This window comes from Falco rusticolus, chromosome 6, assembly GCF_015220075.1.
Source record: "Falco rusticolus isolate bFalRus1 chromosome 6, bFalRus1.pri, whole genome shotgun sequence".
In the NCBI taxonomy this organism is placed as follows: Eukaryota; Metazoa; Chordata; class Aves; order Falconiformes; family Falconidae; genus Falco; species Falco rusticolus.
In genome coordinates this window covers 1,099,959-1,122,441 of record NC_051192.1, presented here as the reverse complement: position 1 = coordinate 1,122,441, position 22,483 = coordinate 1,099,959, and the positions used below count along the sequence as shown (strand labels likewise).

The 22,483-nt window shown below is 43.4% G+C and overlaps 1 protein-coding gene and 1 long non-coding RNA gene across 4 annotated transcripts; one reads left to right on the top strand and one right to left on the bottom strand.

The window, feature by feature from the left end:
• Positions 1-292: 292 nt before the first annotated feature.
• LOC119150491 lies at positions 293-1,455 on the top strand. Its single transcript, XR_005105073.1, has 2 exons — positions 293-324; positions 1,029-1,455. It is a non-coding gene; the product is annotated as an uncharacterized LOC119150491 (long non-coding RNA).
• MCM8 (minichromosome maintenance 8 homologous recombination repair factor) lies at positions 1,453-22,364 on the bottom strand. Of its 3 annotated transcripts, none has more exons than XM_037393070.1 (19): positions 22,061-22,364; positions 21,819-21,989; positions 21,552-21,626; positions 20,958-21,040; positions 20,628-20,777; positions 19,801-19,904; positions 15,507-15,705; positions 14,600-14,685; positions 12,939-13,090; positions 11,842-12,040; positions 11,012-11,042; positions 10,593-10,733; positions 8,894-9,035; positions 8,075-8,270; positions 7,582-7,795; positions 5,160-5,369; positions 4,508-4,584; positions 3,855-4,044; positions 1,453-2,528 (listed from the first exon to the last, which is right to left on the bottom strand). In XM_037393070.1, exons 2-19 carry the CDS (start codon positions 21,943-21,945, stop codon positions 2,436-2,438), a joined length of 2,469 nt encoding a protein of 822 aa, XP_037248967.1. In that variant the 5' UTR covers positions 21,946-21,989; positions 22,061-22,364; the 3' UTR covers positions 1,453-2,435. The 3 variants fall into 3 exon arrangements, with proteins under 3 accessions (XP_037248967.1, XP_037248969.1, XP_037248968.1); XM_037393072.1 differs by having other exon boundaries at positions 21,819-22,004; positions 22,122-22,364; XM_037393071.1 differs by having other exon boundaries at positions 22,122-22,364.
• Between the last annotated feature and the right edge of the window lie 119 nt (positions 22,365-22,483).

The following is a 22,483-nucleotide window of genomic DNA, read 5'->3' as shown; positions in this document are numbered from 1 at the left end:
CGCCGCCACAGTGGCCGATACCCCCGGGGGTCGCGCTGCCATCCAGAGGGGCTCCAGCAGGCAGGAGAGTTGGTTTAACAGGAACCCGATGAAGTTGAGTGACGCAGCTGGCCCTGGCACCGGGCTCTGGCCCGTCCTGCTTGGGCAGGAGAAGCTGGTCTCTTCCCACCTGGACACTTCGTGGTTCTGAGCACAGACCTCTGCATTCCAGAGCAGGGGAGGTGTCCTGGTTTCAGCTGGGATAGAGTTAATTTTCTTCTTAGAAGCTGGTGCAGGGCTGTGTTTTGGCTCTGATGTTACACCGATGGTTTTGGTTGTTACCAGGTAATGTTTATTCTAAGTCAAGGGCTTTTTGGTTTCTTGGGCTGTGCCAGCCAGAAGGCTGGAGGGGCATGGGAAATTGGGAGGGAACACAGCCAGGACAGCTGACCTGAACTGGCCAAAGGGACATTCCATACCATGGGACATCATGCTCCATGTATAAACAGGGGGAAGGAAGCGGCAGGTGAGGGGACACCCAGCATTACGGCGTTTGTCTTTGCAAGCAACCATTACGCGTGGTGGAGCCCAGCTTCCCTGGGGATGGCTGGACACCTGCCTGCCGATGGGAAGCAGTGAATGAATTCCTTGTGTTGCTTTGCTTGCATGTGCAGCTTTTGCTTTACCTATTAAACTGTTCATGTCTCAACCCTCGAGTTTTACATTCCTTTCCGATTCTCCTCCCCATCCCTCGGGGTGAGGGGCAGTGAGCGAGCAGCTGCGTGGTGCTTGGTTACTGGCCGGGGTTAAACCACAACAGGAGGGAAGCTGGAACCCCACTTCTACAACTCCAGTTCTGTCATGTCATTATGGACTAGTTATATTGAGCAAGTCTGAGAGTTCTTTGGCATAGAAACCAACGTCGTCGTGTCTTTCCCGGCCCCCTCCCCGCCCCCAACTGCATTAATCTACTGGCAGAAGTTAAAATTGGTATCTAACACCTTTTAGCTGATCCCATGTAGGATTAACACATGTGCTCTGCTGCCCAGATGCTGATGCTCACGGACAGATGATGACTGCATGCCCACACAGACTGACAGTTCAGACATTAAAAAAAGCCGTTAACCACAGATACCACAATGAGCAAACACAACCTGGAGCGAGCAGGCGCCTTGCTGCTGAGTTCATACATGGGGCTACGATGTCTTAGTTTTCTCTTAAACGTCTCATCTGTCAAACTCGTCTTCAGTTTCAAGTATATTGCAGTACATTCACACTGAGGCAGCACTGAACAGTTTAACATGTTCTTTCAAATCTGTGAAGCTTCTATTTTCATACAAAATTGCTGTGGGAGCAGGCTGTAGATCAGATTCTTATGCCACTTAATAAAAAAGAAGAAATAATGACACTTACTTTCTTGTCTTACAATTTATGTATCATACCTTACCTTAGAAATAAAAGAAGACAGAAGAATCAGCAATGCATCCTTGATTTTTTAAAGTTTTTTTTTGGGGGGTGGTTTGTTTGGGTTTTAATACTGAAAGCTTCTCATCTGCCATTTTATTGCACTAGACTACGACTAATTTCATGAAACTCAGGAAACATTCATCACTCTACTCTTGCAGAACACACATTCTTCTGTGGCAGGAACAGTTACACAGAAACATACATAACATGTTCCCGTTATCTATCTTATAGTAGCCATTAACACCAACAGCATTCACTGTTACTGCATAATGCTCTTGAACAAATTGCAGATTTCTCAAAGTTTAATGAAAGACAAATAAAATCAAATTCCTGTTTCACAAATTAAATATTATAATAATGACATTTTCTTAATTCAGACCTGCATCTCAAATAAAACGGCAGCTACAAAGACCAATAAATGCAGAGCTGCAAAGCAGAAATTCAAGTCTGTTTCAATGAGGTATCGGTGCTTAACAGTTCTAAAACTGTGTTGTCTCAAACATGAAGGTTCCCAACTTTTTGGAAACATTTTTATACTTTAAATTCCTCTAATGAACTACAGTGCTAAAAATACAGCTCACATCATCTTCTCTGGAAAGATTTCTGGTTTTAAATTTGTGGGTCCAGCATGTCTTTTAGAAGTAAAATCTGTTACAGCACTGTGGTAACGTCAATACAAAGCACACTTTGGACTACTCGAGGATGATGAGGCACCCGCTAGTCTTACACAGTCTCATTTGGGCTAGCAGACCTATAGGACAAGTCAGGCAGCGATGCCACATGCCAGATTGTCCTACAGCAGCTTAAAGCAAGCCTGTGGGCACTGCTAGGTTCCGAAAGGGAAGCTCACACCGCAGTAAGCAACAGTGCCAGCAGCGCATCAATACTGTGCCTAGGTTGCAGTTCAGGGAGCTTTACTGCTGCACGCTCATCGGTCCGTTCCACATGTAATGACTATGCCTCAAGAAAGTTTATCACGGTGGCTCTTCTCACATAGTCTGAAGCTGATAAACTCTTGAACCTTTTTTCAAAAGATAACCCTGGTCGTTTAGGGATCCAATAAAGCTTTCAAAATCAGACACCTAGGAAAAGACAAAAAAAATTAAGTGAGAAGAGTGACATTTTACCTCTTGTAAAGCAACATAAACACTTTAGAAGAACTTAGTGAAATAAAGTGAGCTAAGAATAGTTTAGTTTCTGTAGCAAACTGCTGACCTGCTAGGAGGTGGCATACAGTCAGTTGCACCCCTTTGTGCTTTACTTACACGCTGGCTTTACTGTGGTATTACACAAAACAAGTCTTCTCCACCTCACGACATGTGGAAAGTATAAATACAAGTTCTGAAACACAACTGTCTACCAAAGAAAAGTCAGATTTCTACAACTTTCACTGGTTTCCAAGTATTTGTTACAGGTATAGAACTTATATATACAGGTATATATATGTATATATACAAATATATACAGGTATAGAAGGGCAAAAAATACTCTATATATGAAGGGAAAATTAGAATAACTTGAATTAGCTTTAAATACCTAGTCACTGAATGAATGAACAATCATGGGAGGAGAGAGCTGGCAGTAACATGTCCTGTCAGACAGGATTCACACCAAATCCAGTTTTGTCTACAGCCAACATCTGAACAAGTTTGGAAAGTGAAGCCATCTTGCCCCAGCAGACCAAAGCAGGCTAGCCAGGTAACGGAAAGAACAGTCCATAATAGGTTCCACAAAGAGAAAGTCATTATCACTTCTTTTCACTCGTTACACCTGAAACCCAGTTTTAAGTTCCAAATTGGCACTTAAAGCTTTTTATTATAAAGCAAAAGGTATTGACGTTTTTATTTGGCTGACATCCCCCACAAGTACAGCATAAAAATTGAGTACAGGATCAGCCGTGTTTGTGGCCACGTGCCCTACATGATGTTCCCATCGAGTTACAACATTATGATGCTTCAAGGAGGAATGAAACCCCAAAAGGCATATTTGGGCCAGAGAAAGCCAAGCAAAACGTCACTGCACTGCTGAAATAGAACATGGACACCACAACAGCCTAAATTTGAGAAGAAAAATAGGTGTGTTCCCTGGGGAGCCAGAGGAAGTATACTGAAATCAAAACTGCCTTTCTTGAAAGAAAGCAGAACCTTGTTATGGATCAGCTTCAGAAGCAGAACCAGCCCTTACTAGCGCAAGGAGTTGCTACTATCAAACAGCTAGTAAGATACTAGTAAAGCTTACAAACAAGGGCAATTGAGGAAGATCGTTCAGCCTATAAAAGCCACAATCATTACTTATTTCTGTTCACTGCAGAGACACAACATATGTGCCTTTTCCACTTTCCCTTTTGCAATAAATAATTTTGACTGGTCTTGCCATTTGTTGTTGAAGTGCTTGATTTCCGGACTTACTCGTATCTGTAGCTCCATCGCAATCTGTCGAAGCTGTTGCAAGTCAAAGAGATTGTTGTAAGATCTCTCTGCGATACTGTTCAGGGCAGAAACAAATCTTTTTGCTTGTGACCGATTGCTCATCCCAGACCCGTGCTGTGAACGTTCGAAGTCCAGTTTTCCAAATTCATCAGAGTAGGTTCCCAGCATGCTAAAAAAGGCAATTGTACGTGGATTTGCTTCCTGAAACAAAACTGCTTGAGAAAGCCTTCAGAAGCCACATAGGAAACCATCCCCTAGTAAGAAAGTCACTATCTAGGGAACTTAGATGAAGCATCTGTCTAAACGGCTTGTAAACTTAAACTATTCAACTGCAGCAACAGAGAGTAATCACAGGAGAGAAAAAACCCCTTTGGCAGTGCCTCATGTCTAAGTGACTGTGCACAGATACCCCTAACTGCTATGATGACAAAACTCAAAAGGTTAAGCAACCATATTCAACTCAGGGCTGCTGTCAGTTTTTAAAGAAGAGCTAACAAATCTGAGTATTGTGGGCCTAAACTTGAGAAATTGATTTCTTTACTGTGTTTGCATATCTGTATTAAAACAAACAAATATTTTCAATTAATAGCGCTGTGATGTTTTTTATTTTTAAAGCAGTGTGTATTTATTACCTGTATTTCATTATTTCTATTACATCTTCAGCATCTTCCTTGGTAGATTTCTCCCTTAATTCCAGCCTTGATCGTGCCTTAAAACAAAACAACCCCCCCACAAAAGTATATTTAAGATATATTATAGCTAATACGAAAAAAAAAGCTACAATCACTTTACTACAAACATGAATTTTAGGAGCAGAGATGGAACCTGAGCCTACAGGATTTAGAGGAAAATTCCTGTATTTTTTTCAATAGCTTTTCAATGTCATCTCCTGCATACCGATTATTAGGCTGTAGCTTGGAATTTATTTGCTTTTTAACAGCATATTGTTGGGAAGCTGCAGATCACACGTAGTGTTATTAAGGCATAGCATTAGGGAAGACAGCAGCAGTTCCTACTTGCACCTACTTTTTCTCCTTTTGGGAGAATGTGATAGATTCTCTTTCTACCCCAAAGGGTATTTTATTTCATAAGAGGCTTTAAGCAACATTAGCTCCTAAGCATTTGTAAATCTCTTGCATTCTCACATCTTTTTTTTTTTAAACACAACAAAAAAGCACAGCAGTGAATAAGCTGTCAAAAGTTATAGGATATCAGTAGGAATTATCTATATTTAGGAATAATCTCTTTACTTTCAATCCCTTAAGTATTACAGCTTGCATTTACCTCTGTAAGTCGAATCAGTGACTCTAGCTGCCTTGTGGTGATTGGCGTGCTGTCTACTCCTTGGTTCTGTTTCCGGAGCTCAAGGTAGAATTCCTGGAGGACTTGAGCAGCTTCTGGAGATAAACTTGGATGAACATACTGCCGAGCATATCCGACATACTTCCTCAGCAGCTGATGTGGAATGGCATCAAAGTTTTCTCCTGGTAAGATCTAACCCAGTTACAAAGAGCTTAGATTTCTGTCAGAACGCTATACATGTTTTAACATAAAATCTTCATCTTCTATGCTTTTACCTGGTAAAATCTTCACTGTAAGGGCTTTAGTGCTTCATATATGAACCATGCACTTAAAAAGTCCATACGCTGTGCTTAGACATGTAATTAAACACACTTGGCCATTTCAGAAAAAGCAGCTGAGGCTTCCCATTTGCAATGATAAGAAGTGCCAAATACGATTTAACTGTACCAAGAATTCTTTCTCAAAAAGAGAAAATCCAGTTTCGCAATTGTTATAAGACTTGGCTCCAAAGAAGATTAAGTCATCACTGTTGATATCCCACTTCTAAAGTACATGGGTTTAGTTCCATTTGGGGGGGATATTTCTCCTGGCATTTGGCAATATCAATCCTCGCATTGATCACTTACATTTAAGAAACGTGCTTCCTCTCCTACAATCCCCAAATCTGTCACGAGTTGCAGACTTCCAAGGACTTATTTACACACTGCTTTATTTGGATTCAATATTTCACAGTGCATCATGTTATATCAAATTATTATATCCAGTCTAGTTCTGTAGCTCTTTACTGAAATCTAAACTAGCAAATTTGCTTTAGAACATGCCATGCTAAGTGTTTTCTCACTACCACAATCAAAAAAAGCCCCAAAAAACAGCTCAGCTAAAAAATTCTCTACTGTGCAGAGACCAAGATGGCTTGAGACACATCTTTAACAGCCCCAGTGGGGTGGGTAATGTTAGCTAAACATCCAGCTGGTACAAACAGGTGGCTGGAGCACAAATCTATGGGGCCAGATAGGATCCACGTGAGTACCAAAGGAGCTGGTGGAGGAGCTCACCAAGCCACTCTCCATCATTTACCCAGGAGATACCGTCCCCTGAGACACTGGCTGCTCGTGGCCGGGCCGGGGGTGCGCTGCGCTGGGTTCAAAGCTGGCTGGGCGGCCGGGCCCCGAGCGCGGTGGGGAACGGAGTCACCTCCCGCTGGCGCCGGGCTCACGGGGTGTCCCCAGGGCTCCGGGCTGGGGCCCGTCCTCTGCAACGTCCGTCGCTGATCCGGGCCAGGGGATCGAGTGTGCCCCCCGCACGTGTGCAGGCCACACCAAGCTGGGGGGAGCGCTGATCCGCTCGAGGGCAGGGGGCTCTGCGGGGGGGGCTGGGCAGGCTGGGCCCGTGGGCCGAGGCCACTTGTACGAGGTTCAGCCAGGAGAAGGGCCGGGTCCTGCCCTGGGGTCACAGAGGCCCCAGGCAGCGCTGCGGGCTGGGGGCAGGGGGCTGGGGAGCTGCCCGGGGGAAAGGGCCTGGGGGGGGCTGGCTGACGGCCGGCCGTGTGCCCAGGTGGCCAGAAGGCCAACACATCCTGGCTGGTACCCGGAACAGCGTGGCCAGCAGGGCCGGGGCAGTGCCCGTCCCCTGCGCTCGGCGCTGGTGCGGCCGCCCCTCGAACCCTGGGCTCAGCTCTGGGCCCCTCACTGCCAGGGGGACGTGGAGGGGCTGGAGCGTGTCCAGAGCCGGGCAGGGGCTGGGGCACAAGGCTGATGCGGGGGTGGCTGGGGGGGGGTTATTCTGGAGAGGAGGGGGCTCAGGGGGACATTACCACTCTCTACAACTGCCTGAAAGGTGGTTTTAGGCAGGAGGGGTCAGTCTCTTCTCCCAGATAACAGGCAATAGGATGAGGGGAAACGGTTGCACCAGGGGAGGTTTAGGTTGTATATCCGGAAAAATTTCCTGACTGGAAGGGTGGTCAAGCACTGGAACAGGCTGCACAGGGAGGTGGTGGAGTCAACCATCCCTGGAGGTGTTTAAAAAAATGCAAAGATGCGGTGTTTAGGGACATGGTTTAGTTTTGGGCTTGGCAGTGCTGGGCTAACAGTTGGACTTGATGATCTCTAAGGTCTTTTTCCAACCTAAATGATTATATGATTCTAAATACTTCCTCTTTAATTCAGAGCCAATTATCATGAGAAGAGTGGGAGACTGAGGACATCAGCACATCAGGGTTGCCAGGTTCCTAATACAAGGAACCCCAGAGGAAGGGGCATAGCAACAGTCACAGGACGGGGCATAGCAACAGTCACAGGACGGGGCATAGCAACAGTCACAGGACGGGGCATAGCAACAGTCACAGGACGGGGCATAGCAACAGTCACAGGACGGGGCATAGCAACAGTCACAGGACAAGTCCTACCTTTAGTCTTTCAAGTAGCGGTCGATCTGAAACAACTTCGAGAACAGAGCGATCCTGTGTGTTGGTACGAGTCACAACAGCACTGCTGCATGCTGCCTGCTTTCCAGCTCGGATGGCCATCACATGCTCAGACAGCAAGTGATCATGATCTTCATTTGGGGTGTCCAGCAAAATGAAAACTAGATCAAATCTTGACAGTAAGGCACTCCCCATTCTGGAGTAAAGACAAGAAAACCACAGAGTGCTCAAAGAAGTGGAAAAATTACAGCAACTCTGTTCCACTTCAAAGACACTTAAAAAAAAAATCCTGTCTCATTCATTCAGGATAAATTAGAACTGCAATTTCTCTCTCAAAAGCTATGAAAAATTACTACAGTAAGTTTGTGTTCAAGCTCCAGGAAACTAGAAAGCAATTATATATAAGCTACAAGACTGCCAGAAGCATCTACTCCTGAACGTCAACTATAGAAGCAGCATTTCAGAAAGTGCTCACTTTAAGTTCTCAGACACTGTTTTGGCTTTGTTATAGTGTCCTCCAACTGGGTTTGCTGCAGCAACAATAGATGTCCGAGCTGGCAAACTGCAAACAATGCCAGCCTTAGCAAGGCTGATGCTTTGCTGTTCCATGGCTTCCAACAAAGCCTGATGCTGGTTTCCCATCTTATCAAATTCATCTATTCCACAGATTCCTGGAAGCAATTAACACAGGACAAAGACTTATTAGAAAACACATTAACTGATGGACAAGTGTATGCTACAGTCTCGTGCTACATCAGAAGTCCAACCTACAGTCCTAGGGACTGCAGGAGACATCGGAACAAGTGTCCATTTCAACAAGGTTTGTTTTCATTTCATGGTGCCGCAGATGAACCACAATGAAGTTGGCCTGGCTTGTGGCAGCAAGTGTCTTGATTACCCATTAAGATGACAAAACAAGCTTTTTAAACATAGAAATAGGGGACAAATCTCATAAGCAAGCTGTTTTCAAAAACACTAAGAGTTCAGCAGCTGCCATTAAGTCCAGAGATTTCTCAACAAGGAAATCTTTGTTTGGCACAGTAAGGCTGGCATGTGAATTGCAGAACTCCAGTTTCATACACATCCTAAGCTATAGGAAAGCAGGAACCTCCTTCAGAGAAGTCACTGGAGAAACTCAGAACTTCCCAAGGTATGGAAAGCTAACATCGTACTGCAGGTTTACAGTTTTAGTGCACAGCTACACAAGCACTGTAGTTAATCTTAGACTCAGCAGCACGCACACCCCCGCCCCCCACATACAGTCATACAAAACCTGGAACATTACATGTATTACCTTGATCTCCAAGCACTAAAGCACCAGCTTCCAAGGCAAAGTCTCCAGAAGCACCATCTCTAGACAGTGTAACAGTCAGGCCAGAGCTGGTGGAAGTATTACCACAAACATACACACCTCGAGGAGCAACGTTACACACCGCCTAGAAGAGAAATAAATACTTTCTCCCTCCCCAAGGTGAAGAATTTCATAAGCCTTATTCTAGAGAAACAATTCAAAAGTAATCCCACATTTGTTTCCTTCCACTTAATATGGCCCATTACATTTCAAAGTATGTTGAAATGCTTGGGGACACCATTTGTCGCAGAAGCGCAGATTTATAGTTTCTTCAGACCCCTATGTCTAAATAGACTGATATCTTGTCCTACTGCCCAACACACACTGCTTTAGAGGGAGCATGCATAGTTCTTCCCACAACTAGGGGATAAAGGACAGTCCTAATCTTCTTCATGCCTCTAGTACCTAGAAAGCAGCCTAAATTTGAAACATGAACGTATGAAACATGAAAGTATGGTAGGCTGGAACAGAGATGTGTTAAGTTAAGTTTGCCTAGAATACAGTCATAACTGTTTTTTTCCCCAGTAAATCTGTAGTTAGTGATACCGCTGTTTTATTTAAACAGCAACACCCAAACCATATTTATTCAGCACCAGCTATGTAACAGGTACTGAGTATTGAATAAAGAAACCCCAAAAACCAACAAAAAACCCTGGCTCCTGTCTTCTACACAACTTTGGTTTTATCCTTGGGACTTTTTTTTCCTGTGACAGCAGTAACACAGGAGACTTGTTCCAGGGTTTTATTTGGAGGAACAGATTACTAGCTTTTCTTGAATGGCATCCTGTTATTCAGTAATGATGTGAAAAAACAAGTCATCTACTGCATGCTAGAAAGTCCCCATTCAATGAAAAAATTATTTATAATATTTGTTTGCCAAGATGCTTGCATACAAATCCATCACTTGAGTTATCCTAAGTCATATCCTAACATAACATGTCCACAGTAGAAATACTCAGACTTTTTAAATGAGGTATGCAACGCTACACGTCTAAGCAAACTCTGTCCCTCTTTGACTTCACAGTAAGCATGGGAAAAGACATGGACATTTAAAACCATTCAGTTTAAGACTGAAGAATGCTAGCACTAACTGTTCTGTCACAGTCACGCAGAAATGCCCACCAAGATCAAAACCCATACACACCAATCGGTCCCTTTTCCAAAAAGCAGAGATCTGTACCAGCAACACAGAAACAGGGTAAAAGAATGGAAGTAAACCTCACAGGTGGTAAGTGAAATGGTATTTAAAGTTGCATTAGTTCCAAGAGTGCTCTTATTTTATTAGACAATGGATCAGCTAAATGAAATCAGCTAAATGAAGAGTGAAACTCCTCACTGGGGAAAGGGTTGGTACAGCAAGCCTGTACTTGAAAGCCCAGAAGTTTGACCAAATGTAACTGCTTTGGTAAGTGTTTTAACTGGCCTGATTCCTTCTGCAAGCCTCCCTGGAAGGAGAGGACAGCAGGGCACCCCTCTGGGTACTACCCTATGTTTGAGGCATTCTACATGAAAAGGGATCTCCAGCCAGGCTCAAACAACCCTTTGGTCTTAGCACAGCTGTCCTACTATGCTTACAAGAAGTCAAGATAACAAGGAATTAGAGACAAATACAATGAGACAATAGAAATAAATCAACCCATACTTGCAACATTTGACTTTTTCCTAATCCTGGATCTCCAACGACCAGAACATGTGGATCTCCTCGCACTGGGATTCTGTTCTTGTCATCTACAAACTTCTGACATCCTCCAAATAATGCCAGGGCCAAACCTGCCTTTACAATCTGTAGTGGTACACACCAATGCTAATAAGTATCCGACCATGATGACCAATACAGAGAGCTCCCTAGAATTGGTTGCAATAACCCTTAGGTTCAGCCATCCAGAAGGAAAGGGTTAAGACTGCCACCTCCTTGTCACTGAAAGTGACTGTGAGTCACGCCACCTGTACAGTCCCTGCCCCTTCCCCCCACCCTAGATAAGCTTTATAAATCCTTTATGAATTTACTGTGGCACAAACATTTCAACCTGAAGTTGCAAACAGAGCTGTTAAATTACTTACCTCGTGGCCGTAGATTGCAGGACAAAGAGAGCTGTAAAAACAAAGAACACTAACATAAGGGGAATATAAATCTTGTATTACTATTAATTAATCACTTGTTCTGTCTCTTGTCACAGAATATCTCCATAAACATACCAAACTTTTAGTTAGCTGTTGCTGAATTTCCAACAGAATCAGTTTAAAATCATCAGCATGAAATTTCTTGAATTTTTCAGACAACCAGATATGCTTGAAACAAGAAAAGCTTTTCATTTGTGTTCATACAAACACAGAGGAGATCCAGCTTCCCAGTGGTTTCTGCACCCTTTATCTTCATCAATTAACTACCTGTAACCCTCCTTTTAAAGGTGCTAGTTTTACATTCTTTGACCCCACTGGGAGGGGCTGAGGGACACTTCCACTAGAAAAGTACTTCTCTGTCTGAATGGAGGGTCTGTCACACCCTCTTCTCAGTTCTTGCACCTTTTTCCTCTGCTGTAGGAAAGCAGAACCAAGAACAAAACAGTACTCATGAGGTGAATTTACTCAGTAAGGAGCAAAATTAATCAATTGCTTTTTTTACCTATAGCTTTCTGTCTCAGGGCTGAACTAACACAATCCTAACTTCCCTGTATATCCTTGAATCCCTCCCAAAGTCCCAACATACCCACTGCAATACTTTCCCTTCCTCCCAAGCCCCTTGCCCTCTAAAGTTTGTTAAATCTCTGTGATATCTATTGCACAAGCCTTAAACGTTTCACAGTTTAATATTAGCTGTCATGTTGTCCAAAGGTGGTCATGCCTGTTCAGAAGTCTAATCCTAGACCTAGTCTCTGTCTGATGCAACTTACTTTACAATAACCCTGAACAGATTTTCCTCAGCTTGAATTTCTTGAACAGCATAGAGGTCTTTAAGAGAAAACTCCATGAATGATCTTTGAAAAGTCTCATCATCAAAATTCTTCAGTTTTTGTCCTTTACTGTTGCTGACAGAATTTGCCTCAATGTACAACAAGAACATACATTTGTCGTTCTTATTTTTAGAAGCTCCTGTTAGAAAAATTGAGAAAGAATGAAGGATTATTTTTTCTATCCTTGTGTACTGATGTTATTTACAAACAGCACAGGGTAATTCAGAAATATTAAGTACAGCCATATGCAAAATGTTCACCCTCCATTTAGGTACAAAATAAAATATTTTGCTGGATTAGGATGGCATACATATATAGAAAATTTTTCCCAGAATAAATGACGTTTTCCAGGAATTTCATATTACTACATTATTCTAGTAAAATGAAAGCCAAATATAAAATGCTCCTACTTAATATTTAGAGGAAAAAATCTATCATGTGGAGTAATTAAACATGTACCTTAGTAATTTTCTATATCCCCCAATGATTACTGAGCAGAGAATGCAGTCTCACAGTAAATTGGTACTGCAGTTCTCTGCAATATATTCTATTATAGCTGTAGGCAACATATTTCTTCACTTTGGGGAAAAAAAGAAAAAAAAGTTGTAAAATTTCTCCAGGGGGAACTAAACTAAGGAAGATAATACTCCTTACAACAGCGTGACTGTTTTCCTATTGTTTGAATGAGACATTAAAGTGAAAAGGCTAAGCAAATAACAAGTCTCAGGAGAAGGCTTTCCTATCAGCTGACAGGCTAAACCATCAGCTGGGAACCAGGGCCAGAGCTGTGGGTAGAGCAGCGGGTTGCGAAACCCCCTATCAGTGGGCATTAGAGAGGGCTCCTCTTGGACAGCACTGCTTCTGGCTTTTTCCAAGTAGCTCCTCGTTATAGAACTTCGGGAACTTCTGAGGAAACATACACTTCATGCATCTACAACTTTGAGGGCCCAAATTAAGGTGGATGGCTGTTCTTCCTGTGTAATCACTGGAGAAAACTCCACCCTAGGAAAAAGGTGTTCTCAGATTATGTATTTTACCTTCCTCGGTGCTCAACACCTTTACTATCCCTGTAATTGTGACCATATCTCCAGGGACACAGCTGTCCACAAGATCTTGAACCAGTTCACATTCGATTGTGCGGGGGATCCGGCCTGCCTCCCGCTGATCATCTGACATGAGCTCCTGCACCCTGCAAAACACAAGGTGTGCATACACTCTATGTGTAACATTTCCCATTCAGTTACAGCATACAAGATCTATAGCTGTGTGCTTCCAACCAGTCCTTTCCAAATTAAAAAGGGAGACAGAAGAAATGTCCTGATAAACTCTAGAAACAGCAGCACTGAATTTGGAGAAACAGAGTTTTTCAGTTCAGACTTTAATAAATAGGTACACATTATGCATAAAACCAGGAAGACAATAACTATGAACTCCAGAAATAATAATCAAAATTGAAATCCAGATTTTTATCACTGATGAGCATGTTCATGTAGAGATAAATACAGTAAGTGAAATAAGATGGGCCTCATATACAAAAATTAAGAGGTCAGACTCAGATGTTATAGCCCTGGTGAATGCTTAATTGGCATTTTAACCCTAGCAAAGCCCAAGAAATTCCTCAGACCATAACAAGAAGAGTAGCTCGCTCTTTATATAGTTGTAAAAGGCTAGCAACTCACAAGTTCTTCAAAAGGTTCCAGTTTTGGCTCTGCATTTAGAGCTCTGACAGTTTTCCTCCAAGCTCAGTCAAGCTTTTCTTAAGAAGCTGAGATAAACAGCACCCTCTAGAGCTCCTAAAAATGTCAGCACTGTTTTTTAAAATGATTTTTTAAATTATACAGAATGTTAATAAAGACAAACATATTTAGATGTCATTTGGCACAATAAGATTTTTGATGAAGAGCATGTGAACTTTGTAAGCAGTGGGAAAAAGCAAGCAGAGTCCTGTTTTTCCAAAGCTAACAGGATGGACAAGAAACAACACATCAGACTTTTCTGAATGTACATTATGAGGCAATACGGATGGTCACAGTGCTAATAGCACACAGTAAGATGGAAGCAGTGAAAACCAGCTCCATTGTCCACCTTCCTACATTTTAACATTGTTAATTTCTGCAGAAACAGTGACTTGTTCCCTTGTAGCAAAGGTCTTCCAAATTTTAGGCATACCTCATTGCTGATTAGACAGAGAAAGTGAATGAATGAACAGGCAGGTGCAGCACTATTTCCTTCTACTGAGCATACGTTAAGGACTGGGAGACACAATATCACTTTAAACTTAGATTATTTTTTTTAACCCTCATGTTTACTTTCAGTTCCTTCTAGTCAACTGTCACAGCCAAGCAATGTAACTTAATAGGGCTTTTCTAGCTGACTTACAGATTAAAGGGAATCATTAAACAATACATGCAATTAGAAATGACCAAGAACAGCTGTAAAGACCACAAGCTGAACATTTTTCAAAGAACTCTGTCATGGTACGGGGAATATCCAAGAAGCTATTATATTGGGCAAGTTTAATATACAAAATATACTAGCACTCAGATAAAACAACCACTTTGTAATACAAATTTTGAAGAGTACTTGCTGCAAAAGAAGATTATAGAAATTACACAGTGTAACATGGAATGAGCTGTCCTGTCACTTTTTGACTATCCTGTTGTATTATATTTTTGTGCAGAAGGGAAGACATGCTTACTTAACAGACTGCCAGTCCACTGTGGTGGTTAAAGGAGAGCTTCTGTCAGCTGTGAAGGATCGGCCACGGCACTCAGGAACAAGGCACTGTAACAATAGTAATTCTAATTCATTCTCAACCTTTTTTAAAATCATAGTTTGAAATTGCCTTATCTTTTTTTTTTTTAAAAAAAAAAAAAAGCAATGTGATCTGTTAAGGCCATTTTAGAAAAAAAACCCTAGTTACATTAGGGCTACAAATTAGCACATGCATAATGAATGAAAGGCTATCAAGTACAGACACCTGAACCCTGACTCACAGGTGCCAGAACAAGTACAGCTGAATTGTATGATCCTTTTGGTGAATTGGTTTGAGTTGTTTTTTTTCGGGGGTGGAGTTATTTGTTTGTTGAGGTTTGTTGTTTGGCTGTTTCTTTTAAGTACTTGCAGATGTTCCAAAGGAGATAATTTTTCCACTTGAGCACATCAGGTAACATAAAATAACTGGGCACTGTCCTATGTCTAATAACTTCTTAAATCCAGATAAAAACAGTTAATTAACATAAAAAGTTCTAAACAAAACCACACCACACCACCCCCCCCCAGTCTAAGCATAGAAACCTACCACAGGGAGATGGATGAGGCTTTTAAATTTTAAACATAACTGGTGAAATGGAAATGCAAAGATACTTCCCCATCCCCACAAAATTTGAGAGTTTCTACATACTGCTTTTGTTTCAGCAGAATACCATTTTTTCAAATGACAAGGGTATGCAATAATACAAAGATGCAAGTTTAATGTTTTTCTGAAGTGTCAGTTTAAACTAGCTTTAAAGATTAGATATTTTTTTTTTAATACCAGTGGTGCTTCTTTTTGTTAAATCACTATAGATAAGGGAAAAGCACAAAGTTAAATTATTTTAACTTACCTTAGTTGGAAGAGTATATTTTCCATCAGGTAGAGGAACACTCTGAACATCTCCGCACGTGCCACAGACAAAAGCTAACTTAGTGCACAGAGGCTTAATGTTACTGACACGCACAACGGTGCCACGCAAGGCAATATATTTTCCATAGCAGTTGGCCCGAACGTTTTTCAGCTGAGTTAGTGGATCATAGTTGTACACCCTACACAAGTCAAGCATTAACATTTTTAAAGCTTACCATACTCATATACAGAACAACAAAACACACAAATAAAAGCCCCCCAAAACAACCAAACTCAAACAAACAAAAAAATACCACGCCTGATTTTTAACAGTAATCCAGAGCAAATATTAGAAATGTTTTGTCTGTGGACCCATGGCATACACTTTGATTTTATTCTAGAAAGCAGCATAACATTTAGTATGTTTATAGTTATCTATAACCAGATCAGATTAAGACTTGCAGCATGTTAAGATCAAATATGTATTATGCCTACGCTCTAAAAGGAAGGGCGAGTTTTCACATTTCAAGGACATAAGAACCTGCTATCAGGTACAAAACACTGCACCTTGTTAAGGACAACAAAGAATACCTTGCAAAATAATTCAAAATAACAAACTTTAAACAGAATTGTTTACTGTGGAACAGACCTCATGAGATTGTCTAGTCCAAACCCCCGCGCTCAAGCAATGCCAGCTAGAGCAGGTTGCCTACAGACACAGAATCATATAGGTTGGAAAAGACCTTTGAGATTGAATCCAACCATTAGCCCAGCACTGCCAAGCCCAAAACTAAACCATGACCTCAAGCACCTCAGCTATGTGTTTTTTAAACACCTCAAGGGACGGTGATTCCAGCACCTCCCTGGGCAGGCTGTTCCAGTGCTTGACCACCCTTCCAGTCAGGAAATTTTACAATGGATATTAGGAAAACCTCCCCTGATGCAACATGAGACTGTTTCCCCTCATCCTATTGCCTGTTATCTGGGAGAAGAGACTGAACCCTACCCTCTTTCAGGCAGTTGTAGAGAATGAACGGGTCCCCACTGAGCCCCCTCCTCTCCAGAATAAACCCCCGCAGCTCCACCCCCCCCCAGCCCCCCCCCAGCCCTGTGCCCCAGCCCCTGCCCGGCTCTGGACACGCTCCAGCCCCTCCACGTCCCCATGGCAGTGAGGGGCCCAGAGCTGAGCCCAGGGTTCGAGGGGCGGCCGCACCAGCACCGAGCGCAGGGGACGGGCACTGCCCCGGCCCTGCTGGCCACGCTGTTCCAGGTACCAGCCAGGATGTGTTGGCCTTCTGGCCACCTGGGCACACGACCGGCCGTCAGCCAGCCCCCCCAGGGCCTTTCCCCTGGGCAGCTCCCCAGCCCCCTGCCCCCAGCGCTGCCTGGGGCCGCTGTGACCCCAGGGCAGGACCCGGCCCTTCTCCTGGCTGAACCTCGTACAAGTGGCCTCGGCCCACGGGCCCAGCCTGCCCAGCCCGCCCAGCCCCCCCCACAGAGCCCCCTGCCCTCGAGCGGATAAACGCTCCCCCCAGCTTGGTGTGGCCTGCACACGTGCGGGGGGCACACTCGATCCCCTGGCCCGGATCAGCGACGGACGTTGCAGAGGACGGGCCCCAGCCCGGAGCCCTGGGGACACCCCGTGAGTCCGGCGCCAGCAGGAGGTGACTCCGTTCCCCACCGCGCTCGGGGCCTGGCCGCCCAGCCAGCTTTGAACCCAGCGCAGCGCACCCTCGGCCCGGCCAGGAGCAGCCAGTGTCTCAGGGGACGGTATCTCATGGGTAAATGATGGAGAGTGGCTTGGTGAGCTCCTCCACCAGCTCCCTCAGTGCCCTCGTTGGATCCCATCCAGCCCCACAGACTTATGCACATCTAAGTGGAGCACCAGGTCACTAACTGTTTCCCCCTCAACTGTGGGGACTTCATTCTGCTCCTCTTCATCCCTGCCTTCCAGCTCAGGGGGCTGAGTACCCAGAGGGAAGCTGGTCTTGCTGGTGAAGACTGAGGTAAAGAAAGCATTAAACACCTCATCCTTTGTGGCAAACCTTGACCCTCCTTTTGTTTCTAATGTATTTGCAAAAACATTTTGTTATCTGTTACAGCAGCGGCCAGTCTGAGTTCCAGCTGGGCTTTCACCTCCCTAACCTTCACCCTGCCCAACTTCATGATATCCTTACAGTCCTCCAGAGTTGCCTGCCCCTTCTTCCAAAGGTGGTAAAGTCTCCTTTTCCCCCTGTGCTCCAGCCAAAGCTCTCTGTATAGCCAGGCCAGTCTTCTCCACTGCCGGCTTGTCTTTTGGCACACAGGGAAGGCCTGCTCCTGGAACCTTGAAGACTATCTTCTTGATGAATGTGCAGCCTTGCTGGACCCCTCAGCCCTTCAGAACTATTTTCTGAGGGACTCTGTCAACCAGGGTCTTAAACAGGCCAAAGTCAGCCCTCTGGAAGCCCAAGGTAGCAGTTCTGCTGACCCCTGTCCTTACTTCTCCAAGAATAGAAAAACATCTCATGATCACTATGCCCAAGATGTCCTCTGACCACCGTATCACCCACTATGTCCAGTTGAACTTTGAATGCATTTGTGGATGGAGACTATATATCCTCCCTCTAAAATAGAATTTTCTCACATTTGCATGGAATTTTACATTTTTAAAATTTGTATCCACTGTCCCTTGTCCTGTCACTGGGCACCAACGAGAAGAGTCTGGCTCCTGAATTCCAGGGGTTTCCCTGCTCCCTCCACTTAGGGCCCTGAACACCACCATCTCATGGCTCAACCCTGCCTATGTTGCAGAACCATTATAAAAGCAAGATATTTTATTGACTTTTTGAATACTTTCCTCTACAGGATAACACTCCATAGCATGCTCTTAGAATCCGAGACCTTGTATATACCTTTTTTTGGCCACAGGTTTTTCCTAAACACATTCCACTGTGTAATTAAAAGGGTGCAATTTTATAACAATGCAAAACTTAAGAATATATCATAGCACAATAACCCCCCAAATTAAATCCACCTGCCATGCTGTGGGAGAAGAGGACAGAGAATGTCTGAAGAGAGATGTGCGAGAGGAGTATGGAGAATGTCTGACCATTACTGATGGGAGATAATAGAAAGGAGGATAGAGAATGTCTGAGGAGAGATATACGAGAGGAGGATGAAGAATGTCTAACCTGGCAGGAGATGAGAAAACAGCTAGGCATTGTGAAGGAAAGTAAGAAACATGAACATGGTTATCTAGTAGCAAAAAGGTATCTGCGTGCCTTTAGTGACATGTAACTACGTAACTGCATGAATGGTTTCTGCCCTGAGCCTGGTGGTACATACAGCTGGAATTTGTATCCGGGCTCAGAGATACAAATACGAGCTTCTTCGTACAATAAAGTGCCTGCGGTTGCACCACAACCTGAGTCCCTGCCTTCACTGCGTTTCGGCATGGTGTGGCGTATGCTTTCCCACACAAAGTCATCAGCAGCAGGGAGTTTAAAAAAAAAATAATTTCAGCTCAAATCGGGCTTACATTCCCAGTCCCCCTCAGACTTCAAGAGTCTGAGATGCCATTACTTCTGATAAAGAACAAAAAAAAGTGCTAAGGACTTGTTTCATTAAGAATTCAAAGGAAATCACATTTTTATAATTATAATAGCAATTGTGTTTCTTGAAAGTACATGCTTATTCAGAACTTGTATAACCTGAGTTTCTTAATTTCAAATTCAAGTTGGGTTAATTAGAATTAATATTCTTGAGATTCCCAACCAGTCATCATTTAATAGATGTAAGCTAATATGAAATAGCAGATCCTCATATACCACTGTCAAAACATCCATAGAAGGAATAATAAATATTGCCAGCTATAATTTACGTCCTCACCCTCCAAATCAGCCTCTTTACAAAGACAAGCCTTTTGCTAACAAAAGGCTAGGTCATAATCACTTCCCAGCTTCTCCAGTAAACAGCAGAAATTTGAATAGTTTTGGTTTTACTCAATACATGTGTCACAGAATAGTTGTTCTACTTGTAAGTTACTTCTCAACTTATGAGCTTTTCTAGGTACAAGCTGTTTGTTCAGCTTATAAGCAGGTTTCATTTCACTTTTTTCTTCACAAGGACAGTTTAGCCTTTATCAAGGTGAAGAACAAAGCAAAACATAAACTGTTCTTCTGGAAATAGCTTCAGAGTCAAGTCTCTCAAAATAAATACGTAAGCCTTCAGCACCACATGTGAACACTGACAACCATTAGACAAAACCCAAATAGATCTTCCTGGAAAAAAACCGAATACATAATGCCCATTACCTAGCATGAATGAGAGGGACATTTATTATAGGTTCTCCATCAAGTGGTAATCCTTCCTGCGCCTGCAGCTCTGCAGCGTACCTTTCAAGGTCTTTCGTTAGCACCTAGACAGAACACAAAGGCAGAGAAGTGCAATGCGCCATGCAACACAGATTTAATTTGCTATTAAGTTTCGTTACCAACCCTTACAATCAGATCCCCCTACTGAAGTCTAAAGAGCTCTTTGCTGTCCAGTGACCCCCCACTTAAATGTGTTTTTCTGCTTCTGAGCACTTTTAAGCTTAATTTTTGATGGAATTTAAAATAAACATATTTGTGGTGTTTGGCTTTTTAATTAAAAAAAGTATACAGTAATGTTTAACATTGTGGAGTTTTGTTTGACTAAAGCACAAACATCTCAACTTATCTGTCAAAGCAGCAGTGAAATGCTACTTTAAGAGACACTGAATAGTTAAGAATTCTTGAATCTGCTCACCAGCTGTGGTTCTGCTGCATGAGGTGGGACACTCAGGACAGGTGACCCCCAGTATGTTAAAAAAACTCAACCACCCAGGAGTCAGAACTCCCAATAGGGAGTAACATTTTAGTTTTACTTAACTGCTTTGATGATTAATAAGCAAAATGCATCAAGACCAAAGCATTTTCAAAGTGTGACTGTGTGGGCCAGACAGAAACAGTGGAGAGATGGAAGAGTTTGTGTTTTGAATGAACAGTAATTTCCTGTAGGACAGAAAAACATTTGGGTTTTATAACTTAATTGCCTGAGTTCCACCGATTCTTCTTCGTTGCAAGGGTTATGCTTCTGTGTGTGAGAACGTCATATTTACCTGATGAATTGCCAGACCCATACACTGCAGTATCTTCTGAGGCATATCTCTCAATTCAGTAGATATATTTGGTATTGATTTAGTCAGCTCTTTGTCTTGTATTAGTTCCTTATAATCCACAAGAATACTTCCTTTTCTTTCTATTTCATCCTGTAAAACATTTTAAGTTATAAAATACACTTCAATTACAAATAAAATGTCCCCAAATCATGTCACAAGCATTTCACATCTATGATGGAGATCATTTTGGATAGAGAAAATACAAAAAATTTGCAGTTATTGTATCAACAATAGGTTGTTGGGATGGGATACGTTTTATTTTGGTTTTACCTTATCATAAAGTTCAATGCGTTGCATGAAAAACTTCTCAAAGGCTTGAGTCTTCAGGACAAAAGGAGACTTGTCAGCATAAGCTAATTAGAAACATGCTCCGTTAGTGACGGACAGAAATAATTCTTTCCATTTCACAAAATACATAAACAGGCAATTTCTATTCTATTATTTTTCTGCACTCCAAAACCGAGGAAGATGATAGATCTCTACAGTGTCACAGTAACGGTCTATTGTAAGACCTGCTACAAAACAGGTCTTTGTCTAAGACGACATAGGACAAGCACATAGGACAAAAAGAAGCAAAGTAGAAGTATGTATATTCCTGTCTTTGATAGACTGCAGATTTTATGTAGCTAACCAAGCAGGTTTAAGAAAGATTGTATTTTACATTATTCAAGATTCCTTTCCAAGGTTTGGAGCCCACAGAGACTACAGTATGCTGTAAGATTGAAACGTCTATCATATTCATGTTTTTATATAAGAAACACAAATTTCAGTTGCTTTCTGTTGAACTTATCCCCTCTACTCGTAACCAATTCTAGAAAAAATGGAATAAAATACTTCCTACATATCATTTTAGTCTAAAAATACCTTCAGAGAAATAAAGTTTCCAGCCCTTATAGGGAATAAACTGGTCCAGTGTCGATTGAACTAGTCGAGACCTCACTGGAAAAAAAAACATAAAAAGATTGAGATGAGGATTAAAAGAATATGGATACTAAAACTTTGCAAGCTTTACTCTCAGTGGTTCTTTTGACCAACGGGAGGCAAACGGCTGTAATTGCCTAGGGCAAAACTGGTTCAAAAGAAAAGCATTATGGCTTCAGAGAACAGGTAGAAGCACAGGTGCTGGCTCACCAGGTTCGGGCATTCTTCTCCACTCTCCCTTCTGTCCTCTGCCTCGCCATCCACCTCGCCATCCTCCTCGCCAGCCCTGAAAGCCTCTTCCCCGGGTGCATCCCCTGCCTCTGAAGCCCCCACTCATCTCGCTCCGCAGGCATCAGCTTGGGGACGCGATAGCGAACCGACCTAAAGAAACAGAAACTTTACCAGAAGATATTTAATTTAAATTAGAGTTACTTGCCAGGGGGGCTCTTCACCTGCGGGGTGGGCGCGAAGGCCCTGAGATACCACGGAGGCGCTGCGAAGGACCCGGCCTACCTCTCCCTACCAAAGGGAGGGCCCCATGAAAGAGCCGCACGGCCGTAGCGGTGAGAGGACGAAAGAACAGCGCCGGAGCCCGCGGAACGGCCGCTGCCCGGGAGGGCTGCCGCCGGCCCCTGAGCGCACGGAGGGACCCTCACACCCCGCCGCGTTCCATTTTGGCGCCACACGCTCCTTCCGGAGCCGCAACCAATCCCGAGGGAGCGTGTGGCGTCGCCGCTGGCCCCATTAGCTGATTCTCCCCTTCCGAGGGGGTCTCGCCCCGCCCACTCTCCCTTTGCGCCGGCTTGCGCCGCCGCACTGCGCATGCGCCCCGCCCCCGGCCGGCTCGGCCATTGGTGGGCGGGCCCGGCCGCGCA

Coding starts and splice junctions, on each gene's coding strand:
- MCM8 (XM_037393070.1), bottom strand. CDS start 21,945: ATGAGTGGGGGCTTCAGAGGCAGGGGATGCACCCGGGGAAGAGGCTTT. Junction 21,627..21,818: donor GAGAAGAATGCCCGAACCTG/GTGAGCCAGCAC, acceptor TTTTTTTTCCAG/TGAGGTCTCGACTAGTTCAA. Junction 13,091..14,599: donor GTGGACTGGCAGTCTGTTAA/GTAAGCATGTCT, acceptor TGTGTTTTGCAG/GGTGCAGGAGCTCATGTCAG.